The sequence below is a fragment of the Poecilia reticulata genome, chromosome 5 (assembly GCF_904066995.2).
Source record: "Poecilia reticulata chromosome 5, P_reticulata-male-v2, whole genome shotgun sequence".
NCBI lineage: Eukaryota > Metazoa > Chordata > Actinopteri > Cyprinodontiformes > Poeciliidae > Poecilia > Poecilia reticulata.
Window position 1 is genome coordinate 17,472,560 of NC_088834.1, and position 26,174 is coordinate 17,498,733.

General features: G+C 37.2%; 1 protein-coding gene across 3 annotated transcripts in view; it reads left to right on the forward strand.

The window, feature by feature from the left end:
• rad18 (RAD18 E3 ubiquitin protein ligase) overlaps nt 1-21,275 on the forward strand; it is a 34,967-nt gene extending 13,692 nt beyond the window's left edge. The window contains exons 7-13 of one of the 3 annotated variants that reach the window (XM_081607200.1): nt 26-213; nt 2,208-2,278; nt 2,595-2,655; nt 11,071-11,202; nt 11,690-11,816; nt 15,159-15,203; nt 15,798-16,056. In XM_081607200.1, the coding sequence (XP_081463326.1) occupies nt 26-213; nt 2,208-2,278; nt 2,595-2,655; nt 11,071-11,202; nt 11,690-11,816; nt 15,159-15,203; nt 15,798-15,816 (643 nt within the window). In that variant the 3' untranslated portion in view covers nt 15,817-16,056. Of the gene's footprint in view, nt 1-25; nt 214-2,207; nt 2,279-2,594; nt 2,656-11,070; nt 11,203-11,689; nt 11,817-15,158; nt 15,204-15,797; nt 16,057-21,047 lie in introns of those variants that run through there. The other 2 variants (XM_008409848.2, XM_081607199.1) reach the window with 2 other exon arrangements.
• Nucleotides 21,276-26,174: the final 4,899 nt, after the last annotated feature.

Genomic DNA, 26,174 nt, shown 5'->3' on the forward strand with positions numbered 1-26,174 from the left:
TAAACTGTTCATTTGTCTCCTGTAGCTCTCAAGGCACGACCGTGCGCCCGATGGCAAAGCTGGTGTACAATCTCCTTTCAGTGCAGGATCTGAAGAGGAGGTTGAAGGACTGCCATCTGTCAATGCAGGGTTCTCGGGACCAGCTGATCAAAAGACACAAAGAGTTTGTCCACTTGTACAACTCGCAGTGCGACTCCCTGAAGCCTAAATCAGGTGAGACAGCCTTGTCTTTGGAAATACATCTGAAACCAGATGATTACAAGTACTGTATGCATGAAAAGACATGTTGACATTTCTTTTTTTTATCCTTTGACATCAAATAATAAAATTTTTCACATTTTAGGTCAGTTAGGATTACAAAAATTATTTCTATTTGGAAAATGGCAGAATGATGAGCAAGATCTTTTTTTTTTAATGAAACATAATAGAAATATCCCATAATATTGTCCCTCAGTGGGGAAATGCAGCAAAGTGACAGATAAGTGGAAGCCTGCAGATTCACAAAATCTAAAATGGCAAAAATGAGAACTAAATTCGCTTGTACTGCATTTACACTTTGTTGAGTCAGGTCGATAGGCAGCTGCCACCCCTGTGCTTCTCAACTGAGAAGGTGTGCTCATGCTGGCAACTTTTCCCCCTTTGTTTTCCAAATATTCATTATGGCCAAACACTGCAGTACACTACAGGAAATGTCTCCAAATAATAAGATCTTTGTCCTTAAATACAAACTGTAAATTGGCCTTTATTTTTGGAGTAATAACTTCTTCCTCACTGAGTTCCCTTCCAGCCCCCGTCAGTACAGGCCTTATTTCACTGTGGATAATTAAACTCCAGGCTCAGCCTGCATCGTCATGGGGTCTTTTGCTTTTACCTCTCTATCCCCTAATGAACAGTTTGATGACTCCACTTTCATATTTTGTCTATATTTGTATCTAATTGTTTGAACAGATCAACCAGGAATTTCTGGAATACTTGTTTAAAGGGCGCTACTTCCAAGGACATGGGAATGCACTTGAAGAATATTGTTTAAAAACGATGAGAACATTTTCTCCATGGAGTCATTAATTGTTGAAGTGATTGTTTTACTTTTGTGTAGGTCTTATGTTTCAGTCATGAGCACCATTTTCGTTTTTGTTTCTCTCCAATAAGTACTGAAAAAAAAAAGAACTAAAACACACAAGTTTGACGTTTCAAGCATTTCCTTGAGAGCTGTGGCTTTACTGGCTGTGATGTGGAGGAAGAAGCTTCATTCTGTGAAGGTGGTCAACCTGAAGTCACTTTGTATATGTGCAAAAAAGGTACAAATAGAATCAGAGGACTAACCACAGTAAGGCAGGAAGAAAGGATGGCTGTAATTAAAAAAAAGAAACCGTGATTGAATATATTAATATGGTTATGAATATCAATTAAATTATTAGACCATGAAAGCACCTACCATTTGCAAGAATTCCAGCTGTTATGAATTTTTTTTTTTGTTGCATTAATTAACTTACAAAGATAAAAAGGATTCCCTTCAGTAGGTTGATATTGTAAATGTCATTTTCTGCTGTCCAGACTCGGTGTGTAGCAGTTTGAGGGTACTATGGTATGCATTGTGATCAGACATTCTTCTTAGAGGATGAGATCATTTCAGAGGTAGTAAGTTTTAATTCAGAGACACAGTTGACATTAATTTATAGCCTTCTTCTAACAGGAGCATCCTAGAGTAATTTGTCTCTATTTAAGCTCAGTATCAATTCTCCTGCGATTCTCGAAAACGTTTTCTGCTTACGGTTGGACATAAGGATGTTGCCTGTTGAGGAGGAGAAAAAGATGAGATGCTGGTCTTGGCCCCACCTTCTTGTTTGCATTTTTATTTTCTCAGAGCATTGATTGGTTGAGAGACGGTGCATTCTTGGTTTTGAACTCTAATCTAGAAACTCAACCTTCTCCAGTGGTTAGGTTTAAAGGTGGCATGCATGCCACACCTTTCAGATAACAGAAAAACCTTCTCTTGCGACTTGAAATTTTTTTTTTATCTCTTTGAGTCTGTTTAATAAAATCCCTTTAAAATAGTGTGACGTTTGTTGTAACAAAATGGAATACGAATTATTTTGCAAGGCACTGCTCCCACTGGTTGTTTCTTTCGTTTGCACTGTAACATCATTGATCATCCTTGCATGTTATAATACTGGTGATTCAAAGATTTCTTTCTGTGCTGTCAACAGCTGAAGAGATTGCTAGAGAGGTGGAGGCCAATGAGAAGATGAGAAGTCAGATGCAGGAGAAGTCTAAACCTGTAAGTATTTATTGACCAAAGAGAGCTAAAGATCTATTATTCATTTTGTGGGTTTTCATACTTTTTTCATAAGAGTTGGCAATCCTAGCTGTAAAGGCAATTGAGTATTTTTATGACTGAAGAAAAACATGGCATTTTAGTTGCAAATTCAGAATTTGTGAAACATTTATTTGTTCCAATTTCAGAAAAAAACAACCTTTTTATACCTTAAAAGTTATAATTAAAAGTTTACCGTTACTGACAGTTTGACATTTTACAAAGACTTTGCCTGCCACTTCGTTTTCATAAACGTTCCTGTCACCTTATTGATTCGCAGGTCATGGTTTTCACAAAGAATCAGTCTGAGGAAGAGATTGAGGAGATGCATTCAAATTATAGTAAGTGCTGTTATTTTTTTCTCTCTGTTGTGACGCCTTTGGCTAGTTTTACACCCAAGTAGTTTCTTTTAAACTGAAGATTTTAAATACTGCTGCACCTACTTATACAAGCCTTTTGCATCCTTTCCTTTGACTAGCTGTGGAGTTTACCCTCCACTTCTATCTCACAGGAGGCTGTGAGATATGGATGTGGATGGTATAATAGTAACCTGCTGGCTGCCGCGTGCCACAGTTCCTGATAAGCATGTCTTTTTGAGATATTTAGTGTTTATTAATTTTGGTTCCCTAAAGCCCTTCTGTGAGAGCGAGCTGCCAGCAGCGACGTAAATCAACCAGTTTCGTCTTTTTGCTTTCAATTTGTTGTCTTCAAACACCATGAGAAACGCTGCAGCCTTCGGGTGATTCTACAAAGACAAAGTGACTCAAGAAATGGTGGAAAATACACAGGTGGCTGCGGGAACGTCTTGAGGGATGAGGAGCTGCTGTCTTCTTTGTTAAAATGTCAGTGCAGGTTTTACATTCTCAGTCAGTCTCATTCAAAAAGTATGGAGACTCTGTGAACCAGACTTTCATCAATCAATGGTTTTGAGGCAAATTTTCAGTCTTCAAATTTAATGAAAGATTTGACCTGTCAGTATAGATTTAAGTGGATTCTGGTTTTCTTTTAACAAAGTTTGTAATCAGTAACATTAAGAAAAGTACAGGGAAACATGTACTTGTGTTTTTCTTAATTTATGCCCTACTTTTATTATATTTATGCAGTGATGCTTACCGACATCAACTTTCTGTCTGCAAGGCACGACAAGTAGCGTTACCAACTCATTTGACTTGGGTTGGAAAACCCTATTACACATTGGCATATATGAGACTCTTGACTTATCTCGAGACCTGGATTAAACCTCAGCCAGCAACAGGCAGTACAGATATTCTGTGAATCAAATTGGATAAGCAGGTAAAGCTAGTAAATACACTTTCATTAGAAATACAGATAAATAATTCCATATATTTCCCCAACTGTCCTTATGATGAATATTCTACTTGCACCCAGTCTTAAACATTAGTTCTCAAACTTTATTGGTTGGGCCACAGGACAGTTTTTTTTTTCCAGGCCCTCCAACAAACAAAAACAGAAATCAGTCCTGAGCAGTGCGGTATTCATTTGAAGTACCTCTATTTCAGTATAAAATGAGTCCATCTGAAAAATTTGTGAGATTAACTAAGAACTTAACTAAATTAGCATAGGTTTGAAACACCATCAGTGATCTTGGAAAATATAAGTTTTATTTCAGAAAATAAGAAGTGGCGTTTTAAAATTCTTCTCTTTGAAATGATGAAGCCTCTATGTATTAAAAACTAGAGGTTAAAAATATGTTGTAATTTAAAAACATTACAATTAATGTGATTTATTTGTGCAAAGAAACGAATGAAACCCACGGTTTCACTACAGTGACGCAAATGTGCATGTATGTGTTAAAAGAAAAACTGTCTCCACATTTGTGAAGAAGTTTGATTCTTTTGACAGATTTATCTGATCTTTGCTTATTTTTTTATGACTACCTTTAACAGCAGGTTTTTGTCCTTGTAGCTCTTTCGTTTTCTTTCTATCCTCTCTCTGCGTATTCATGACACTTATACTGCGTCACACAGCAATACACTGTGATCATTACACAAAAGATCAGGTACCTGAGCCCTTTCATGAGAGCTAGCAATGTTTGCTCCAAAACTGTCAAGAAAATAAACTCCTCCTGCGCTGTGGCTGGACAAAGGCTCTGCTAGGTACTTGAGCTTTTCCAGGTTGTGCCTGTCACCGTGGAAACACTAATTTGGTGAATGTATATTTCTAAAACAAATCCGGGTTGACACATTTGAAGAAAAAAAATCAGAGGGAAAAAAAAACAATAAATATCCAGAAGGCTTGTTTACTCCTCTTGTTATGACACATTACTCTTTGAGAACCACAGGACTAAACAGACTTTTTAAAACCTGGTTATTTACCGTCTAATGCAGTGTTTCTCAACCTTTTTTGGGCCAGCACCCCCCCAGCCTTTATCCAGGTCCCTCACCGCCCCCCACCAAAGAATTTGCAGGCTACTTTACACTGACCATTATTTTATTATTAATATTACTATCACTATTGTAGATGTTTAGATTTTTATTCTTGTTTCTGTATTTATCATCAGAAATAATTTCCCAGAGAACAAAAAAGCCATGGGAATAGTCCATTGCAAGTGTCATGGAGTCATCAGGCTCATGACATTAACACTGACATGAAAAATAATATTGAAGAAATAAATATATAAAATCTAATTAAAAACCTAAATAAGTGATAAGTTATTTACTGTTATGGCCTGTAAGATATATTTATTCTCAGTATTAGATGTGGTCTCAACAAACCCATGGCACTTCAACAATATTATTTTACCTTTTATCTGGAAATAGTGTCTGTTTATTCTTGCCATACAGTCCTCTGTATTAAGTTTTGATCGAAAGGTTTTGCCATACCAGTTTATTCCTCTGTATTTACTTTAGTTTCTTAGTTTATTCTTGCATTTTGTTCTTCATTCATTTCCATTAGGTTCCTTTGATTAGTATTATCCTCTCTTGGTTTATTGCTATGTCCACTTTAGTTTCTTTCCTGTTACTAGATTTATTTTATCGTTTATTCACCAACAGTAATCTTTACTCATCACTTGCTGCGCCGCCTAATCGTCATGTGTTTCACTTCATGTGTTGATTTTTCACTGTTTTGCGTCGGATTCTCTATTTTTATGCCATAATTCACATCTAGTTCGTCGCTCCTGTTTATGTTCCACTTCTCCTGTTTCAGAGTTTTGCGTAATGTGCGCGTTTTTTTTTTTAACCCCCTAAAGTGCAGAGCGTATCGATGGGGAAAAGGCAGACTGACAGAAACCTTTTAAAACAACAGAAACAATTTCTTTATTCTGATTATTGAAATTTAAAAGTGCTGTGGTACCGTTGTTCTATCACACCCGTTTCATGCCGGACCACTTACAGCGCCGGTGTTAACGCTATAAAATGAACGCTCTGTACCGTGGTATCCCCTGTGGATGGATTCCTTATTTAAGTGGGTTCATTTTTTCAGAGGGATACAAAGTCAGAATATCATGATTTTAGTAATTACATGTTTAGAAGAGCGATTTTCTGTTGTCCTTCCATGTAAGCGGGCAGCTTTCAAACGGAAATAAAACACTTTTTAATATAAGTTGCTGCTTAACATGATCACAGAACTGCCAAAACATATGTAGCCTACATAAATACCAGACAAAGTGAATCACAGCAACGTCATCAGCCGGTGTAAAGCTGAACTGATGCGGTGAAGCTACGAGTAGCAGGAGCTGAGCTGCGCCAAAAGCTAACAGACACTGAGGAGAAGGAGAAGATCTGCCATTGATACAGTTGCAGCCAAGCATGATTTAATGTTACACAATACAGTTTTACCAAGTTGCTCAAAGTCTAAACTGGTATTGTTGTGCACTTAAGGTGTAAAGTTTACCTTCGACCAAATGCCCCCCAAAGGCATCCCAGAGCCCCCTTTTGTAAAAATTTCGGCCAGCGCCCCCTGCCGTCCTCTGAACGCCCCTGGGGGGCGGTACCGCCCACGTTGAGAACCGCTAGTCTAATGGCTCAAGAGTCGAAATGAACTGGGATTCCATTTTGGTCACTTCAATTACGCTCTCCTTTTTGTGTTTTTTTTATTTTTATTGTTATGGGTCTGATATTAAAACTTCTGAAAAATGTCATTAGGTGATATTACTTTGGTTGCAAGCTGTTAGTTTGTTAGCAGGGCACCGGACTGGGCCAAAGTGATAGAAGAGATCTGCTGTATTTCAGCATCGAATCGTTCTTTGACAGTTTCCTGAAGGTCTAAGCTTTTATAAGTGTCTGTGCTTGTCCAGTCGGCTTGTTCATCTGGAAAACAAACCCCTGCCTCATCCATTGTAGCACAAAAGATTCTCATAATCAGCAGGGTGCTGTTTTATGTGGAATAAAGTGCAGCATATTAATACAGCAGAGATGTATGCTGTTCCTTTGAATACGTGCTTGTTCCTGATATAAAATCATTTCACGTCTGAGACAGGAACCATTGTAACACAACCGTATCCAAACTTTTAATTAGTGTAGAAAGCCTCTGTCTGGAGCGATACCCTTTATCAGTGCAGTACCAAACTTGGTACTGCCGATGGATAGGTATTATTTGACATCTAGAGGTGATGAAATAGAAAGTGTTTCCTACGTTTTTGTGACCATGCATGTCTAGATAACTGGCTTAACCCACATGTAATGACAGATTTTATTTTATTTTTTTTTCATATCAGAGGACATAATCCTAATCACAATTCAAGTCATGTTGACATAGTTGGATAAAAAGCTTGTTGAAAATAACTTTATAGAGCTAACTTTAAAAGTGTTTGAGAAATGGATGTGACTCACAGGAGGTGGGTTCTATTTATAGCTGCTCTGGTGTGATAACCTCTTGATTTATCAGAGGAGGATGTGGATGAGTCACTCTCCTGGCGTGGGGAATGGTGAGTGAGCAAATAAGAATGTGAAAGCAGCATATACTCATGCAAACACAAAACCCATCAGGACGTTGTAGACTTTTTTTAGTCTGACCTGCTTATTTTTGGAGAAAATTATCTTACAGCGAAAACCAAATACAAAACCTGGGCATTATTGCCCAAAAATCACATTTATAAAATTTCAAATACCTCTTAGCTATATCACAGATGATTTATTTATTTATTTTTTTATGTTTAATTGGATTTGGCCAAACAAATATTTAACTTCAAAAAGTTTATTTTCCTTTATAAACATTGGTTTATGAACCACAATAAATAAATAAATATATATATAAATATGTTCAAAATCACACAATACATTTAATGTGTGAAATAAATTAGGGCTGTTGTAAACGATTATTTTAGTAATCGAGTAATCTATAGATTTTTCTTACGATTAATCGAGTAATCGGATAAAAACAATTATGAAATAAAATATTGGTAAATCTTCCATAACACCAGTGTTACTATCGGATATCAACATCAGTCTATTTTTTCCACATTTGAGCTTCCCTACCAGTTACTTTTTTGTAGACGGGGGGGGGGGGGCAATACAGCTCCTCCGTTCAGAAGCTCATCTACCAGCCATGTTCCGCCTCCCGTTTGTTCAGACCGGGATGATATAAGTTTATTGTGCGGTTCGTCCGTAAAGCTGCACTTACCCTGTAAGCATCAACCCTCAGCCGCCCGCCGTGTTCAGTCTCTCCGCTCACCTGTATAAATCCTCCTCAGCTTCTTCCCGCCGTTCAACCAGCAGCTCCGGAGCAGAAAGGCTGCCGAACTCCCGGTATCGCGCCGGTCATTTTAAGGATGTTTATTGGTCCCACAAAAAACGATGAAAACCCGGAATTATCACCAATCAGTAAAATCCCCGCGGGCCGAACTTGAAGATTGGACGTTATGCCGCTAACACGTAGCTTCCGTCAACAACTCAGAGGCGGAAGTCAGAGCTCCGCGCAGCGCAAATAATGTTCCGGCTGAAACACGGTGCGCTAAATGATAAAACATAAATTAACGAAGCTTCGAGGCAGGTCAATTTTCCTCGAGGAATTTTAATAATCGAGGTACTCGAATCACTCAAATCGTTTCAGCCCTAAAATAAATAAATAAAAATATAAATGTAAGCAAATTTTGGCCAATGAATACAAAAAAAAATATTCTGCTACCAAGTGTAACTAAAAATACTGAAATGCACAAATGAAACAAACTGCTGCTTTTCAGAAGAACATTAGTTTTACAAGATATTAAAAAACGTTTTGTGCAAAACTGAGAATCTTGTTTTGGAAAAAAAGGTAACCTTCCTTTTTAAAATGCTCAACACCAAGATATGTTGCATAAAAAAAACTGAAAGAAGTATAAACCTAAGCATTGTAGCAGACCAAGTAGATTGTTTTATGGAAACGGTGAAACATTTCATCATGGCTGTGAGTTGTTTTAACTGGATAATGCTTCCTAGTAATACAGGATTGATTTGAGGCTGGCAAATTCTCCAAATTCCAATCTGGCATGTGCTGGGTAAACAGAACTAATCAATGGATTTGTGCGTATTAACATACAGGACTTGAACTGATCAGCTGTTAACATCTTGGTGTTGGATGCCATAGCACACCTTCGTGGGTCCATTTCTTTGACTGATCATGGTTGTTTTGGCAGCAGTGGGGCACAGAGACACCATTCCCCCACTAAATGATTTCATCCAGTAACCGTTCTGTAAGGATGATGTGTTGCTAATTGGCATGCGTCCCTGCATATCACAGCCAGCAGTCGTCATTTGATCAACTTTCCACGACTAATTCTAGCTAGAAAAGCGACCAACAGCTGCTGTTTCTAGACTTTCCTGTCACATCAGATGTCAGTGTTGATGAGTTTCCAAAGCCCTGCACTGGAAGGTCAGAAAGTACACGTAAAAAAAAATAGAAGAATGTGACTTATAAATGCTTAAGTAGTTTAGACAGCTGTAGTATTTCCCTTTTACCCATGCTGCCACGTAGTCTACTGTGACAGGCCAGAGAGATTTACTCAGTTCATAGAAATGCTGCTGTATCTCGACACTTTATAACTTCTAAAAAATACAAGTCTGTTTATTTTAATTTATTTAAACATTAGTTTACCAACAGTGTATAAAAATATGTTTAATTAAAAGGAAAAGGTTTTATTCCAGTGGTCAAATCTGATGTAATTTAACTTGAATGAGCATAGTATGGATCCTGGTTTGGCTCCTGCAGACGGACTCAGGCTTCTCCAGCAGAGGAAATCATGACACTCCCCAGCCGGTGAGACCTAATCTCATAGTGTGTCGCTGTTTTGCCCCAGGGTCTTTTCCTGGTGAAACATGACCGGAATAACTTATTTGGAAAGCATCACAGAGGCATCTTTGACAGATGCCTGTATAGCATCAATTGCCTTCATTCTCCATTTGGAGAAGTCGTTTTCTCTACACCATGAAAAAGAAAGTATTCTGACACTGTATACAGCACTTTGAAAAAGTATTTTCCATATTACATATTTATTCTGTTTTTTGTCACACTTAAATGTTTGAAATCATAAAACAATTTTTATATTCGACAATCAGGGAAAAACAGAAAGTGGCTTTTAAATGAGGATTTAATTTATTAGGACAAAAGGGATTGAACCACCCTGGCTTCCAGTGAAAAAGTAATAATTTTGGTCTTAAATCACAATTTTTTAAAAACTCATTATTTATCTATTTTTTAAAAACTGAGATGGATTTCACAAGCCAGGCCCACACCTGATCACTGCCAGACCAGTAAAGTGATATCACTTGAAGAGAACCTATAAAATAGGTTAAAAGATCACAAAAATCCACACATCATGCCAAGAAATAAAATTTAAAAACTCATTTGTATCAGTTTGTCTGGAAAGGGTAATTGACCCACTACTGAAGCTTTTGAACCTGAATGAAACGCCTTGAGAGCCTTTGTACACAAAACATAAAACAGTGGTAAACCTTCTCAGGAGTAGCTGACCTATCAAACTTACTCCAAGAGAGGCTTAATGACCCATCCAAGAGATTACAAAGTAAACCAGACAATCGTCTAAGCACTGTAGGCCTCATTTGTCTAAGGTCAGTGATTTAAAACTATGGAGGGGATGGCAAGATGGCATTCAAGGGAGAGAGCCTTTTGAAAATATTGAGACAACATTGGAACTTTCTGAAATGTGTGTGCACCATTGCATCTGGCATGAAGCTCACACATTATTTCAGTGAAGTAAAATAAGGTTTAACAGGTAGTTACTGTTTCACACAGATATAGGCTGCTTTGGACAGCTTTTTCCTTTAATACTTGAAATCATCTTAATAACTTTTGTTTGAATAATCCTTTAAACTTTTGTATTTTCTCAGGTTACGTTTGTCTTATGTTAAAATTAGTCTAATCTGAAACATTTAAGTTGGACAAAAATGCAAAAGTGGAAGAAATCTTCCGCAATGCTCTATTGTGATTTGCATCGGTATTTTCTGTCTGAAATTGAAATCAATCTTTCTACCTTTCCAAAAAAAAGAGAAAATCAATATTAATCCAACTGAACTGATGTTTTGCAGATAGTCGTCTCGCATTGAAATACAAGTCCACATATATATTACTCTGTATTAGTTTAAGTTTTACAGTTGTCTGCTACAACATATTATTTTCTTTAATGCATCTTGGTGTGCGGCTTTAGTCCGCTCTTTACCAGGCAGTGCAACTCAGCCACATGGCTCCCACTTCAATTATTGAAATCCATTAAGTTTATAGGTCTCAAAGACGAGACATGTTACTGTAGCATAATGCACACAGGTATTTATATGGCTCTTTAATATATCCTTTGTCCACAGGGAAGCAGCATAGTGGTGACTTCTTCCGGCTAATTGCACAGGTCCGAGGCCGACTGCAGACCGCCAAACAAGCCCATGTGAAGCAGGAAGTGAAGGTGGAGAAAGAAGAGACCCAAGCTTCACATTCTTCTGGTGATAATCATTGATCCTATCAACCATCAGCTAACAGTTGGCTTATTCCAGTTGAAACTTACTATTTACAAAATATAATTTTTCGCTTTGAGACAAGCAATGGAAAACACAAGTGCACTCTCTTAAATAACAAAGCACTGTTCACAACACAACATTCACAGGATTTTTACTGTGTCTTAAAAGGCCCTAAAGCTCCAGATTGTTGTTGCTGTTATAATTCATGTTCTGGAAATGTGCTGGCAGCAGAAATTTGGTACATGTGTTCAGATTTGTTCATACCAGTTCAGAACAGCACAAAAACAGTAGACTCACATACCAGATCAGAAATCACCGCAGGTTCTGTGAACAACTTCACTTAGTGAAACCCTGGATAAATAAGTCAACATTAAAACTGACCTTTTTGTTGCCAAAAAAAAAAAACATTCTAGATTATGAGTTACATACCTGAAAAAATGTAATGAAAATGTATGTTTTGTATTTTGTGCAGTTCATGTTGGAGACACAAACAATTCTGTAGTGATAAAGGTTGAAGATGAAGAAAATGATGAGGATTCGTTTGCAAGGGGAATGGAGTTGCCATCCAGCCCCAGCTTTAGCGACGTGTCCATCAGCAGGTGAGAAATCACTTAATTATTATACATTTTGATAATCTAACTTGACTTAACCGTTTCCATTGTTTATTTATGATCCTCATGGCTTGATGAGTCTAAACAAAATTAGGATTGTTTCAGGGTATTTTGTTATGAAAACAGACACATTTTATGATCTATTCCGTAATCAGATTACTTTTATTTCAAAACAGAAATACTACAAATTATAGAAATCAAATTAATTATTGTTATTACTCTTATAGGAACTTTGGTGTTTAATTAGAATTATTCATGCATACACCGTAGTACTCTAAAGACTCATTATTAAAAGAAAAATAAATCATGCCTACTCTGTGTGCAAATGTTTTCACTTAAAGCGTTGAACAGTAAGGTTATGGTTTTGAAAAACGGCAAACCTTGTGTGTTTATGTTTATCAGCCACTTTACAGTGAATTTAAGGCAAAGGCGAGATGTACAGACAAGTTCTAGACGTCTGAACCAATTAGCTCCATCATTTGTTCTCTAATCAGCAAAGCAAAGTGCTACAGTGAAGCAATGAAATTATTTCATCTTAGCTCAGAAGGTGATCACAATAATCAAAGATGATTAAAGCCCCAATTTACAGACCAGCTCAGCGTGTACCAAACTATTCAACTAATAGTTATTGCCTCTTGTTTCAACTAAGTGCTGCAGCAATTAAACAAATCTGCTATTTAAAGTTTACATTAAATGTCCTTAAAGTCCATTGGGCTTTATTTATAAAACACTTTCTACTACATAAGGAGGAGAAATGTTCTGTACAAAATACTTAACAGAAATGAGATGCCATTATAAAGACACAGAAGCAGAATACTAAAATAGAAAAAGAAAGAAAGAAAAAAAAAGAATATTGCAAGATATGCAATACATATTGTAATAAAGTAAGAGTAAACTAAAATCAAGAGCACATTGGTTGTCAAAAGCCAAGGCAAAGCAATGAGTTTTAAGAAGTGATTTAATAACAGTGATTTATCCTTTCAGATCTGCAGCAGTAAGTCATTCCTCATTTTAGGACCGGTCACTGCAGAAGCACACTCCTCACCCCCAAGACTAAGTTTTGTTTTAGATGCTGTCAGGAGCAGCTGGTCAGCTGACCTGAGTGAGCAAGTTGTGGCCCCAGGATGTATAATCAGCGTGTGAATGGGTGAATCACTGAATGGAGCGTGAAGTTCTTTGTGGTCCTCTGGACTTGATTAAGCATCATACAAGTCCAGGCCATTTGCCATTAATATAATGGTGCGGCAGCACCTTGAACAGGGAGGAAGGAGCGAGGCCATGTAAAGCTATAAAAACAAATAAATAAACTGCAGCAGTTAAATCTAAAAGGACATGTTACGTTAGAATTAAAATTCCCTAAGGATTTAAACCAATTATGATGAAAAAAGGATTAATGTACCGTATTTTCCGCACTATAAGGTGCACATAAAAACCTTCAATTTCCTCAAAAGCCGACAGTGCACCTTATAATCCGGTGCGCCTTATATATGGACCAATATTGAGCCACAACAGGTCTAGCAACTATGGTAAGCAGCCGCCGGCTTCATTTTCCCCTGTAGAAGAAGAAGTGCGCGGTGCATGCTGGGATAGTTGACAGAACGCTGGTTTGTTAATAAAGTTTGATAATACATTTAAAGCCAGGGGGGGCGGAAGGGCGGGGGAAGAGAGACAGAGACTGCGGCGGCAGCTTGTCTGTTGGTCTGTTACCCAGAAAGCAGTTGGGTACAATATCGCAACACCAACACCGTGAGTGAAACAATGACTGGGGCAGCCTACTATATAAAGTACTCGGGGACCACTTCTTTACAAATGTGGATGTGTAATAATAGAGTACGGAACAAATAGGCAACCCAAACTGAAGCGTCTATTCTATGCGCCTTATTGTATGAAAAAAGTTTTGAAATAGGCCATTCATTGAAGGTGCTCCTTATAATCCGGGGCGCCTTATAGTGCGGAAAATACGGTATGTTTAAAAAACAGAGTTGGAAAATACTCTTCAAAATAATAGTCTGTCTTATGATTGTTTGAGCCAGACATTTTAGGTGGTGTATTGACCCCAGACCAACAAAAGATTTATTTGGGCTTTCAAAAAAAGTTCTTGCTACTTTTCAAAAAAAAAAAAAGTCCGTCTTTTATAGGTAAGATAATAATAGATTAATAGTAGGTTCCCTATTACCAAAGGAAATAAACCAGTCATGAATAAGGGATTATGTTGGCCTTTCAGATAAATCTTTTAAATATTCTTAAATATTCTCTCATTGACCAGATGAGACTTCAAAATTAAAGTCTTAATCCATAATGGGTTAAAGTATTAATGAATTATGTTCAAAATATAATAATCAACTAGAAATGTTCTGTCATTATTAAAAATAATATTGTTAGTTAAATGACCAACACACTTTTTCTGCTTAAAACTAGACGACACTAGAGCTGATTGATAATGGGGAAAATATGCAAAAATATGTAACAATAACTATATGATTTGAGATAAATAAGTATCCATAAGGGGTTAATGCTATCTGCTTTCAGTTCATAGCAAACTTAAGTGATGATTAATTTGTCCAGCTATTGGAAGCAGACAAAAAATATATATTTTCATCTCAAAAAGATCTCATTGAAAAAGTTGCTTCTTCCTGACATCTGCTGTTGTGGTGTTGAAACTACTCTGTTGTAGTTTCTTTATGACTTGACCACTTTCACATCTGTTTGTCCTGTAAAACATTTCATTCAACATTAAGCAGTAAGTGCCACTAACTATATTAAAAGTGAAGTATAGAGAGCCTAAGTGAAGCTAAGCTACACTTAATACAGTCATGGAAGTTCTTTGAGATGAATATGTTGTAGAGTGTTATAGTAATAATAATACATTTGTGACATATGGTTCCACCTCTAATTAAGACGGTCTAGTCCACAGGCCCATCTCCTGTACTTGATCTGTGCTGTCAACAGTTGTGAAAAGAGGCATTAACGCGACACTTGGCTGACTTTGGAGACGTGTGTGTGATGGAACAAAGTCACCCTAAAGAGTAGATTAGCACAAGGGTATGACAAGGTTTTCCTTTTCATATCACTTCAAGTTCTTTCTGACGTTTTGCACAGACTGTGGGTAGTATGGCGTTGCCTGTGATGAATAGGTCAGTTGGACGTGTCAGACCCTCAGTGGGGGGGCAAAAACCCACCTGGGTGTAAAAGATTTGCTATGATTCATAGATTAGAGCGATTTAGGTGGAAGTCGGATCATTATTTTTTTCTGTTCCAAGGCAGCAAATTAAAGCTGGTAAATTAAATCATATTGTTCTCTGTCTCTCTTTCCTCTTTCTCCCTTCTCAGTTCTATTTCAGATATTTTCGGTCCAGAATCTTCCATAAACATTGAGTAAGTGGCTCCTTTAATTATTCATCTTTCTTTAATAAATGTAGACACATTTCAGCAGGATAGTTGCTGAGAAACGCTTGCTGCTGCCTGTGACCTTGCTGTTCAGTCTAGCATTTGGAAAGCATAAATTTTGGAACGGAATTTCACCTAAAACAAGCTCATCCGCTTCACAGAAAGCAAAAGCAATGCCTCAACATTGGTTGCTGCAACTTTTGGATGTTTTGAAATCTTTCTACTCATAGAAACAATTGATGGGTTAAATAGGCATTTTCAGTTGAAATTAATATGCAAATAATATTATTTTAACAAAAACAAGAAAAGTTTCACTTTGACCAAATCCATGTCAACCTTGTTGTAATAATACATTAAAGTCTGATGTACTTTTCCTTCTCAAGAAAAAAAAAAAAAAAACTTTCTACATTTAAATAATGCTATTTTAGAAAATTTTCACATTTAAATTTTCTTGAAATTTTGCCTTCTTTGCAGTGTTCTTGTTTCTTGCTTGTTGGCATTTATTGAATTAAAAACAAAGCCTATATGTTTTTACTGTGTGCATGCAAAACAGGATAAATGTCTGTCTTGTTTGCTCCTCAGCATGGAGATTGTGAAGTGAATCCTCTCTGGGTATGCAGCACACCTCCAGACCGTGCTCCACACTAAATCGAATCTCTGTGCTTTTAATTTAAATTGGCATGCATTTCTGTGTTCTGCAGTTGCAGAAAATGGTTTAAAATATCTTAAGCATATATCAAATTCAGATTTTTGACTCGGAGAATTAGAAAAATGCCTTTCCAACAACAATAGGGGAGTACAATATCGCAGACCTTGAAAATAAAGCTTTTCTGTAACTTTTGCTGATCTCCACTCAGTGTCTTTAAAATGTAGACTTTACTTTTCATATTGGTACCTTGACGCCTCCTTGGTGTCCTGGGCACGTCCTATGATTTTGGACCCCAGTTTGATCAGAATGGGATCTTGAACTCTCTGAAGTACTGAAAAGCAACTGTTTTGTCTTCTGCCTGAAAACTGAAAATTTCTTTTTGGTGTGTCTTCAAACAGGGTAATAATGCAAAATGTGTACAAGAGCAGCACAGCATTGTTTCACCATACACAAAAATCCACCTTTTTCCAATTTTCAGTGTGTGATCGAGTTTGTGCAATAAATAAAATGATAATTTTAAAGGATACAAGTTTATTAGCAATAAATTCTAGTATAATTTGTGGAGCTAAATCACCGAGTTCAACAGTAGGAAATTAATGCTGTTTATCTTTGAAACAGTTTTTTTATTTTTTATTAAGTGAAACTCAATATCAGCTGTTGGCATGATGGAAGCCAAAACTCTGAAGAGAATAATGAATATGGTGACATGATGGAGCACACATCAATGTTGGCACCTCTGCATTTTACTGATCAATGATAACATCCACATAAGTGTGGATTTTAAACCAACACACTTGATTTAATGCCACTTAAGTGAATAGGGAAATGTATATGACATCTATCATTTCTGTTGGTGTTTTTTCTACAGAAAAATCTTGTTAGACTAGAGGCATGTGTGAAACACACCCTGATGCCATCAGTAATCTTTCTGGGACATGTTTTTTTTTTGGCTTTTTCGTATCAGGCTGTTCTGTCCAAGGTGACCTGACAAAGGGAGATTGAAAACCCTGTCCAGAAGCCACAAGTCAAGTTTGCTCTCATTATCTAAAGCTACCTTGTGGCTTTTTCAGTAGCTTCAGTCATTGAATGCATGTTGCCCCTTTGCAGCCCAACTGATTTGCGACCCACTCGGAGCCTGGCAGACTGAAAGCTTTGTAGATCCCCAGCTTCCCATACAGAGTCCTCGGACTTCACTGTAACCTGACAAGTCACGCCTGTCAACAGGTTGTTGCAAAATAGTGGACAGGTTTTCGGTCTTCATATTCATCTTCTTGCGACAGCCATTTTTTAAAAAACATTATTTTATTCACTTATCTACTTTAAATAATCAGTTATGTTGATGTAAAAAATCATGCGTCTTCATGGTCAAATAATCACCGAGCTTTCTTCTGACTGACAGCTCTGTTTATTCCTCTCAATACATTGATATGTATTTTTTTTATCATTTATATTCCTGCTAGACTGCTGTCATTTCAATCAAACAATTTTGACAGTGCAATAAGACCGTCACACATCTGCTCACCCCCAAAGGACACAAATAAATAACTGCACCGACCTGGAGCTCATTCACTTGCGAACCACGATCAAGGACACTGAATCATATCCTCGTATTAGCGGGGCGGTGTTGTTTTCAGCGCACACACACTGTTCCGTCACGTCTTCCTCGGGGGTTGGCCGTGCTGCTGTTTGATGTTGAGATAGCAAAGCTGTTTTGTGGATTTTAGGTTTGTTTCAACGAGTTCCATTATACATATGACCAGTATGCACTCATAATTGACCAGTACTGTGGATCTTGGAATGCTTCATCGGTTTTATAGACTCATGATTTAAAGAGTGCTTTTGAAACCATCCGGAAAAGGAATTTTCTTTTTATGAAATACAGCTTTAGCTCCGTCCTATGCCTTTGACCCACCGGTAACGCTCTCCACTTGGATGCTTTTACCGCTAACACCTGGTGTTCTGACGAAAATTCCTTCGCCGGAATTGTTTTTCTCTTGTTTTTCTCATCCAGAGAACTGAAAGAAAAGGGTTTAAATACATTACATAAGGCTGGGGGGGTTCTGTATACATCTATAATAGAATCAGCTACACAGAGCACCCCTCATGTGCAGCTGAAAGGGACTCAATAAGTGAAACACTGCTTTTATGGGTCCCTTGTGGTTTTCTATGCGATTTTATCTGAAGATTTCTTTTAGGAAAAGATTGGTGAAAGTCAAGGTTGAGCTAGTAATAGATCTGTAACTTGACGCAGCCACTGGGCTTCGGAGCCCCCCGGGGACCCTCATTGCATGGACCTGGTAAGGAAAATCAGAAAAACTCTTATTTAAAGGCAATGGATGCCAGGTCCACATGTGTCTCCTGACAATAGAATTTGATTGAGCAGGTAAAAGTGCATAAAAGCAAGTTAAGCAAATAACTCTTAAGATTTCCTCACAGTGTATATGTTATGCCGCTGGAAAATAGTTTTATTCTTATAAAATTCCTAATTTCTTTTATTTTAGCAAAGAAATATGAAGGTTAGTCGTTTTAAGATTCCCAGTGTTGTGAACTTCACTTCTCTATGTAATCAGAAGCAGTTTTACTTGTTGTTTTTTGTCTTGATTAGTTAGACTTTGCAAAAATCTTACATTCACCCGCAAAATTACTATTCAGATATGGAAATTTTATTTTATCATTTCTAAAATGTGTTGAATGTTGCGTTTTGGGCCAGGGAAGTCAAAGAGTCCAGTTTGAGTGAAACCAGATGTGATGCTCTTTGCATTCTGACACCTTTATATGAAAATCAACTTTAACTTCATGATGTTAGGTCACTTTGAACTGCGTTGTTGCAGAAATGTGCTATACAATAAGCTTTGATTGATTGATTCAGCAGTTTGAGCAATAGCAGCTCATCTGGTGAATTGGAGTAGATCATTCTTCACTACTTTGTGTATTGATCAGCCTGTCACTAGTTTACCACAAGCCTTTTCTTGCACTACTGTTGAAAAATTTTGCCCTCTACTGACCTTGAACACCCCACTAGAGCTGTCACTTTGGAGACGTTCTGACTATTCAGTAACCGATCACAAATAGCCCCTTGTTAGATTCACTCATACCCTTACGTTTTCTCATTTTCACTTCTTACAGATAAACATTAGGGACATAATGTTCACTTGCTACTTAATATCTGAAACTCATTAAGATGTGTTATCATGTTATGCCTGATAACATGATAAAATTAGCTAAGGTCTACTATAATATCGCTGCAGAGTTTATTATAACATTTCTTCATCACTTACCATGCAGACACTCCTTCTACAGGGATGAAGGTTCACTCACTATTGTATGAGGAATGCTTGAAATGGGTCCAATGGAAGGATAGTCGGATCACTATATGATTAATTTGGCTAATTATTTCATCACTCAGGTGTGCTGCCTAGAGCAGTGGTTTTGATCTCAGGAGCCGCCATCATGTCTTGCTGAAGAGTATTGTTTTTTTACTTCAGTCACCTGAACTGAGACTGGTTTATCTCTATGAATTTCAACACACACTCACATGATTCCCCCCAGCTGACTCTGTTGTTGCTTGGCGAATTGCCAGTTTTCGTATTGTTTTGAAAGCGGGCTCCCATCCAGTCGTTATCCCTTTGCTTCTTGGGTGCGAGAATGTTGAACCTCAGCCCTAAACGATTGGGCAATCATTACCTGTTGATTAAAATAAATGAAACTGTGGCTCATGCCAAGAATGTACTTGCTCCACCTAAATGAAGTAACGTGGTAACGCTTAAACTTTCTGCCAAAAATAAATGCACTACAAGCAACAGTGGTGCATCAAAAGCCAAAGACAATTACCACATACGTTACATGACATCATAATCCACAAAACATGCTAAATACGTTCAGGGTTTGGCCCATGCCAAGCATGTGAAGCAGTTCAAAAAAGGTGAGGAAACATAGCGGAGAATTGTCAGTTGCTGAAGAAAACTTAGTGTTTATGTCTTTTGCGGCCGAGTGATTTGTCGAACAGGTTTTCCATATTCCTTTGTTTCTCCTGTAGTCAAACAGTCTGCAGAATCTGTACTATATTTAATCAAAGTAAATGAGCTTTTAGCGTTAATTAACTAAATGAACATGGGGAGACTGAAGGCAGAACCTTTATTTGTCTTACACTTGTCCATCCGCTTTGCATCCTAATTACGTTGATACGCTTGTTAAACCTAAACTATTGAAAAGGCAATGGTCTGCAGAGAAAAACTGATTCTCTGAAGTGATTAAAACGCAAGAAAAGCAAGTGACAGATTTAGAAAGTCTCTTACTGCATTTTTTATTGAGCTAACTTAAATCACAACCATTAAGGCTGTAGGACACTTCTGAACCCTGACAACTGATAAGAAGGGCTACCAGGAAATCTATTGCCTTGATCTTTTGTGGTACTGATTGTGTTCAAAGGCTAAGAGGCAAGTGTTCATTGAGGTGCACAGTTAGTGAACAGGAAACGTGCCACACTATAAAGATAGAAAAAATGTTTCTTGTTTAGGCTGTCTAATATTCTACAATTTATTTTAAAATGTCAAAAGTCACATCAAAAATGTACTTTTCTGTACATTTATTTGGTCTGCATCAATGAAATGTTGGTGCTAAAGCTGCAAAACATAGTTCATTTTGAAGAATTATTTTAATCAAGCTAAGGTCGGGTTGGGAATTGTGAAACTAATGTGGCTTTTATGCAGTGGTTCAAAGATCTAGATGCAGATGCATTGAAAATGTTGTCCACAATGGTGACAAAACCGCTTGATAATCTGTGGCTTGAGAACTGATTTTTCAAAACTGATTCTTTCTCCAATCTGAATGAGCTTGAGCTATTTTACAAAGAAAAATGGGGAGAAATTTAATTGTCTTGAAAACAAAGATGCCCAAAAAAACTCGCAGCTGTAATAGCAGCCAAAAGGGTTCCTCCAAAATATTTACTCAAAGACAAAGTACAAATAGCAATACTTTAAGGTTTTCTTTCTTTCATTAAACATTTTGAAAACTATCATTTTTATAATTTTTATTTTCTTCACATTTCTAAACTACTTTGCGTTGGTTATTTACCCTGAACCCCAAATGAAACACATTAAAGTTTGTGCTGCTCTATATCATTTCACTTATGTCTTTTTTCTAAATAAAACAACCTGTCCCTCTTGGATTGTGTTCTTTCACAGAGACATGGTGACGTCTTCAGCAAAGAAGCGACCGTCCAGCAACACAGAAATGTCACCCGACACGGGAAAACGGCAGCGTAAAACATGAAGGGTCGGGCCAAGACGCAGTGTTAGTGAAGTTCTCATTCATTTGAAAGTATTAGCACTTTTCAAAGATTTCCTTCCTGTTCATATGTTATGGTTTACTTTGTAATTACTTTGAAATAAATTCTATCGCATTTTATCATATTTTGTTGTCATGTGTTCAGTATTGAGGTAATATTTGTATTTCACTGTTTATTCAAAACGGGAGCTGTGGAAACACACTTGAAGTGGAAATACTTTTTAAGTGCTGCAGGTTTAGTTTGTTGCTTCAAATCGACGCAACGCTGGTTAAAGATTAGACTCATGCAAATTTAAGACGTCTCTGGTCCCAGCTGTTTTTTCCTCTGGAAATAAAAGATTTCTGGTGAAGTTTTATTCCACTGAAGTAGTTTTTTTCTTCCCCCATTTAATCCATAGTTTATACCACTGTAAATTGCAGCCTAAACCCAAATAAAACTGAAGGAACACTAAGTATTTTTCCAAAAGGCACATTTCCATTTTTTTTTTCTTTCTTGCATTGAATTGCTGAATGTCAGTCTGTTTGCTAATCTTTGACCTCCATCTTCTAGGTCTCCCACATGTTTTTAAAACTCCACAGAGGAGCTGCGCCGAACGCAGTTTCAGTGCCATCTGCAATTTGAAAGTTTACAGCAAATCTGCACCTTTTGAAATTGATTGTTTTTATTGAACGGGAAGAAACTAGGGTTGGTTTAATTCAATAAACGCCACGCTTGTGGAAACCCCAAGTTAGGACAAGGCAGAGTGTAAACACTTAAGAAGCGGAGGGAGTGTTTATGAGTGCGTGCACTGGAGATTTGGCAGGGAATCCTCTGGGAGCCGACCCTGATTGAAAACAGAGCTAGCCTGCAGTCAGGCATATGGCCGATCAGACTGCTGTGATTCTCCTCAGATAAAGCAGACACGAAAATATCTGTGGGCTCTTAATATGAACAAGGAACAAACCCCACAGTCCTCATTCCTATTGCTAGTGAGTCGTTTCTTCCTGCACTGTTGTACATTTTGTCTTTGCTGTTTTAAGACGCACTAACTCTTCAGTGAAATCCACAAGTCGAGACTAAATTGCTTTTGATAAAGGTTCGATTTGACCAGCTGTGAAGCAGGAGGAGATCTCATCAATCCAACATGGCTCACTGCTTGGGAGAGATCCATAGAGTGCATCTGTGTCAAAGTCACCTTATCTGTCTGCGTCTGGGTGGTATTGGTGAAGAGGACATCTTATCACTCGTCCAACATAAGTCTCATAAATCTCTGGTCTACAGTGTCTAAACACGCATTATATACACTCAAACTTCAGCTTTTCGTGAGAACCTTGACCCCCCCTTCGTTGCTTTCAAAGAAAGGGTGACCAATCTTTGTCTTGGTGAGGATTCAGTATGAGTCGGGAGATCAATAATCCTCAGAGCAGAGTGTTCTTTCACTCATCTGCAAGATCTTTCTTTAAGCTCAGACTGTAAACAGGGCTGAGAATAAGAGTATGCCACATTTGTGATTTCTTTTTTTTATTTGTTTGCCACACCTAAGGGTATAAGATCCTCAAGCAAGTGTAAACGCCAGACAAAGATGATGTAAGTTCATACAAAATCCATTGTTTAAATTAAGGTGTTTATTATGGAGGAGGTAAAATCCAAATCTATATGGAACTGACTGGAAAAAGCAATTGCCCGTAACCTGGGAACTGGTTTAGCCACACCTTAAAGTAACAACCGCAGTCAAGTCTTTGAGATAATCAGTCAGTCAAGTTAATTTTTATTGCACGTTTCAGCAAAAAGGAAGTTAAAAGTGTTTTACATCATGAAAACATAAAAACAAAAGCGCATCATACCTTCAACAGTGAAAACCAGTAACAGACATTTTGTCAAGTGCCATTGCTAAAATAGTCGATACACATCAAATATGTTGGTCAATGTTCCATTTATTATGGTCCAAAAGTAACTAAACAGATGGGTTTTTAATCTTGATTTAAAGGAACTCGGTGATAACTGATCAATGAATCTTTTTCAGCATTTTTAACCCACCCATCTTCATAGAAAACAGCTGCTTTCTGCACACAGTAAACCTGGTTTACGGGTTTATAATTTCCTCGAGCTAAGAAAAAAGGAAAGACACTGTTGCTTTTTTTTCCTTGAGTTGGACATGAATATGTTTTCCCTCTGGAATTAGGAATGAGGTAGATGTTTTCTTTGTTGTGCTGACTATTCTCTTTTGCACTGTTTACTTTGGCTTGAAATTTGAAATTAAACCTCCAAGATATCATTTTATGTCATAGTTGGAAACAACAAATTGCACACTGTTCAAATCTGTATATACATACGTTTTGACAGCTTGAAGCAAAACAGGAATTTCTGCTTTCACCCTCTAGCAAAAATGTTTGGAAAAGAAAAATATTTCTTATGATGACCCTGATGAACCCCTCTGTGTGAATTCTTACTGCAGAAAAGTTTCAATCCATTCATTAAGGGTATAAATGTTATCATTTAAGGATTTTTTAATTATTTAATTTAACTTTTTTTTCCAATTTGGAACAATTACACAACTTTTATTTTTAAAAAGCTAAAAACAAGAATTCAAAAAGCAAGTGTCTGGCAAAATCTTGGCTGCCTTTTTTTAATCACAATAATTGGCAGAATTTGTGAAACTGGTTGGTTTCCAGGCCTGAGCCAGAGTTTAAAGCAAAGTCCATAAATCTTCGGTATGGTTCATTATGCTTTAGCTGTTCTAAAGCATAATGTTTACCTGCTTTATCCAGTCCAAAACCATTGGATTTGTGTTTTTGATAACTGTCCTGTTATAACAGCCTGAAACTGTTGACTTTAACATTAAATACACCTTTCTCAACAGGTGAGGGCGCACTCTTTCCGTCTATAATCAGTCATTTAAGCGACTTGAAACCATTCCTCCCTCCCTGGCACCTCCAGACCCAGGCCCCCATCCGGCACGGTTCGGGGGGCAACCCGGGGGATGTTTTGTTTAACGTGTTAGTTTTATCCTTCAAGCTAAACTGAAATTTATAGTTGCAAACCAAATCGCAGGAAGTGACAAAACCTAAAAACAATGTTCCACTTGTTCAGTACAGTAGTGAAGCGATGTGGCACTGTTTCACTGCCGTTGCCACTGGTATTAACCCGTGAATAGAATAATTAGTGGTACCTCAGAAATATTTAACTACACCTCAAATCACCAGTGAAAGTATTGGCACAACTGGTTATTCCAGCTGCACAGTGATGCAAAACGCACATCACAGTTGATTTGTTGGACAGCTTTGCTTGACCACAACTTTTGTTGAAAATTTCTGGCCCATGATTTTTATTTTATTTTTCATTTACTGTTACCTGTCAGCAATTTGAATTATTTGTATGGGTCTGGCTGTGTACGTATTACGAGCGGGAGCCACGTTAAGATGTTCACGTTTCACCTTAGTGAAAGTCCCTTTTTAAAGATGTTCATGATAAAATGAGCCTTGTTTTTAAAATAGTCCACACGGTTTAAATTAATATTTAAAGATGGCAAAAAGCTAACACTCCAAACTCCAAAATATGACATTAAGTAATTCATTTATAAATATAAACATACAGATTTAAACAGCGTAACTGTATGAGCGTAACTTGCCCTGGGTCAAGATTTTAAAGGTCATAAAAACCACAATAAATGCGAAATTAGGACTTTTCATTTTCTTTTCTCAAAAGTAAAATTATTTCCAAGCTTTTAATATAGCATGGAATAAATGTTCAGTCAGATTATTTATAGTAATAGAAATAAAATCCCAAATGTCCACAGGGCTGCCTGGTAAATGAGAGAAAAAAAAAAACTTTATTGGTAATGGGACAATATTAATTTTTAACGGTAAATAATTTTACTTTTGGGGAAATCTCAGGAGTGCAAAGAGCTAAGTTCGCATAAAAATAAAAGCATATGCAAATGCAAATAAAAAAATTACATTTCTTAAAATAGTGTAAAAATAAAAAGCTAACCTTAAATTTGTCTTAGTATTTTATGTGTTGTACACTGAACTTCTAAGCATAGTTAAGACCCAAAGTCCAACCTGAAGAGAGATATTTTCTGTCTGGGAAAGAAAAACTGTAGGACTTGTTCATTGTGCAGGCTTGGTCTCTAATTTATCTACATCACCATCAACACATTTGCATCATGTTTGCCTTGTAGCATATTTGGCTTATCTCAAAACAAGACTGAGCATCTGTCTCAAATTCCATTTCAAACCAATCAGCTGAATAATCAGCGCAGACTTGTAATCTATGAAGTGCAGTTTGGGCCTTTTTTGCAGACCACGACGAAAACTCTGTAAACACAAGCAAAACACTTTGTATCTATAATGTTTGATTATGACAATCTGCTATTTGGTGTTTTTTCTTGCTGCCTATAATTTCTTGAAGTATTTTCATTTTTAACAAAGCATTTCAATTTTCTTGTTTTCTGATCATTCTAATGTTTTTGGTTTTATTTGTTATTCCTTTTACTTTTTTCCACAAGAGTACAAGTGCTGCACTGATTGGTCAGTGGACCACTTCCTACTTCCTATATGTTTGTTGTCTGGTAGACATGGATGGTACCAGCAGTCGTACCGCACGATGCAGATCCCATTTACTTACAATAATGCTGCAGCATCCTTTGAACTTCACTCACAATGCAATCAAAGGCCATCATTTGATGGCTGTATCTTGGTCACAAAGGCATCCCATAATTACATGCTGTTTGTCCATCCATTAAGAGACACAAGCTGAAGCAGAACCTTTCAATAAAGATGGAATAGAAAGGGGCTTTATTGTCCCACAGAGGGAAAATTCAGGTGCAACAGCAGCACCAGATATATTTAAGTACACACTAAGGTTCCAAAATGTAAAAAAACTAAATATAAAAAGCAAGATTAACTATATTAACAATGCTACATACTATGATTTTAATAGAAAAATTAATGTGCAGTTATTAGGTTTGAAATATTGTGTTCATGATCCGAGGGATGTGCAGCTGAGCACAAATGAACACATGAAAAGAGCTGCAGCATGGTGG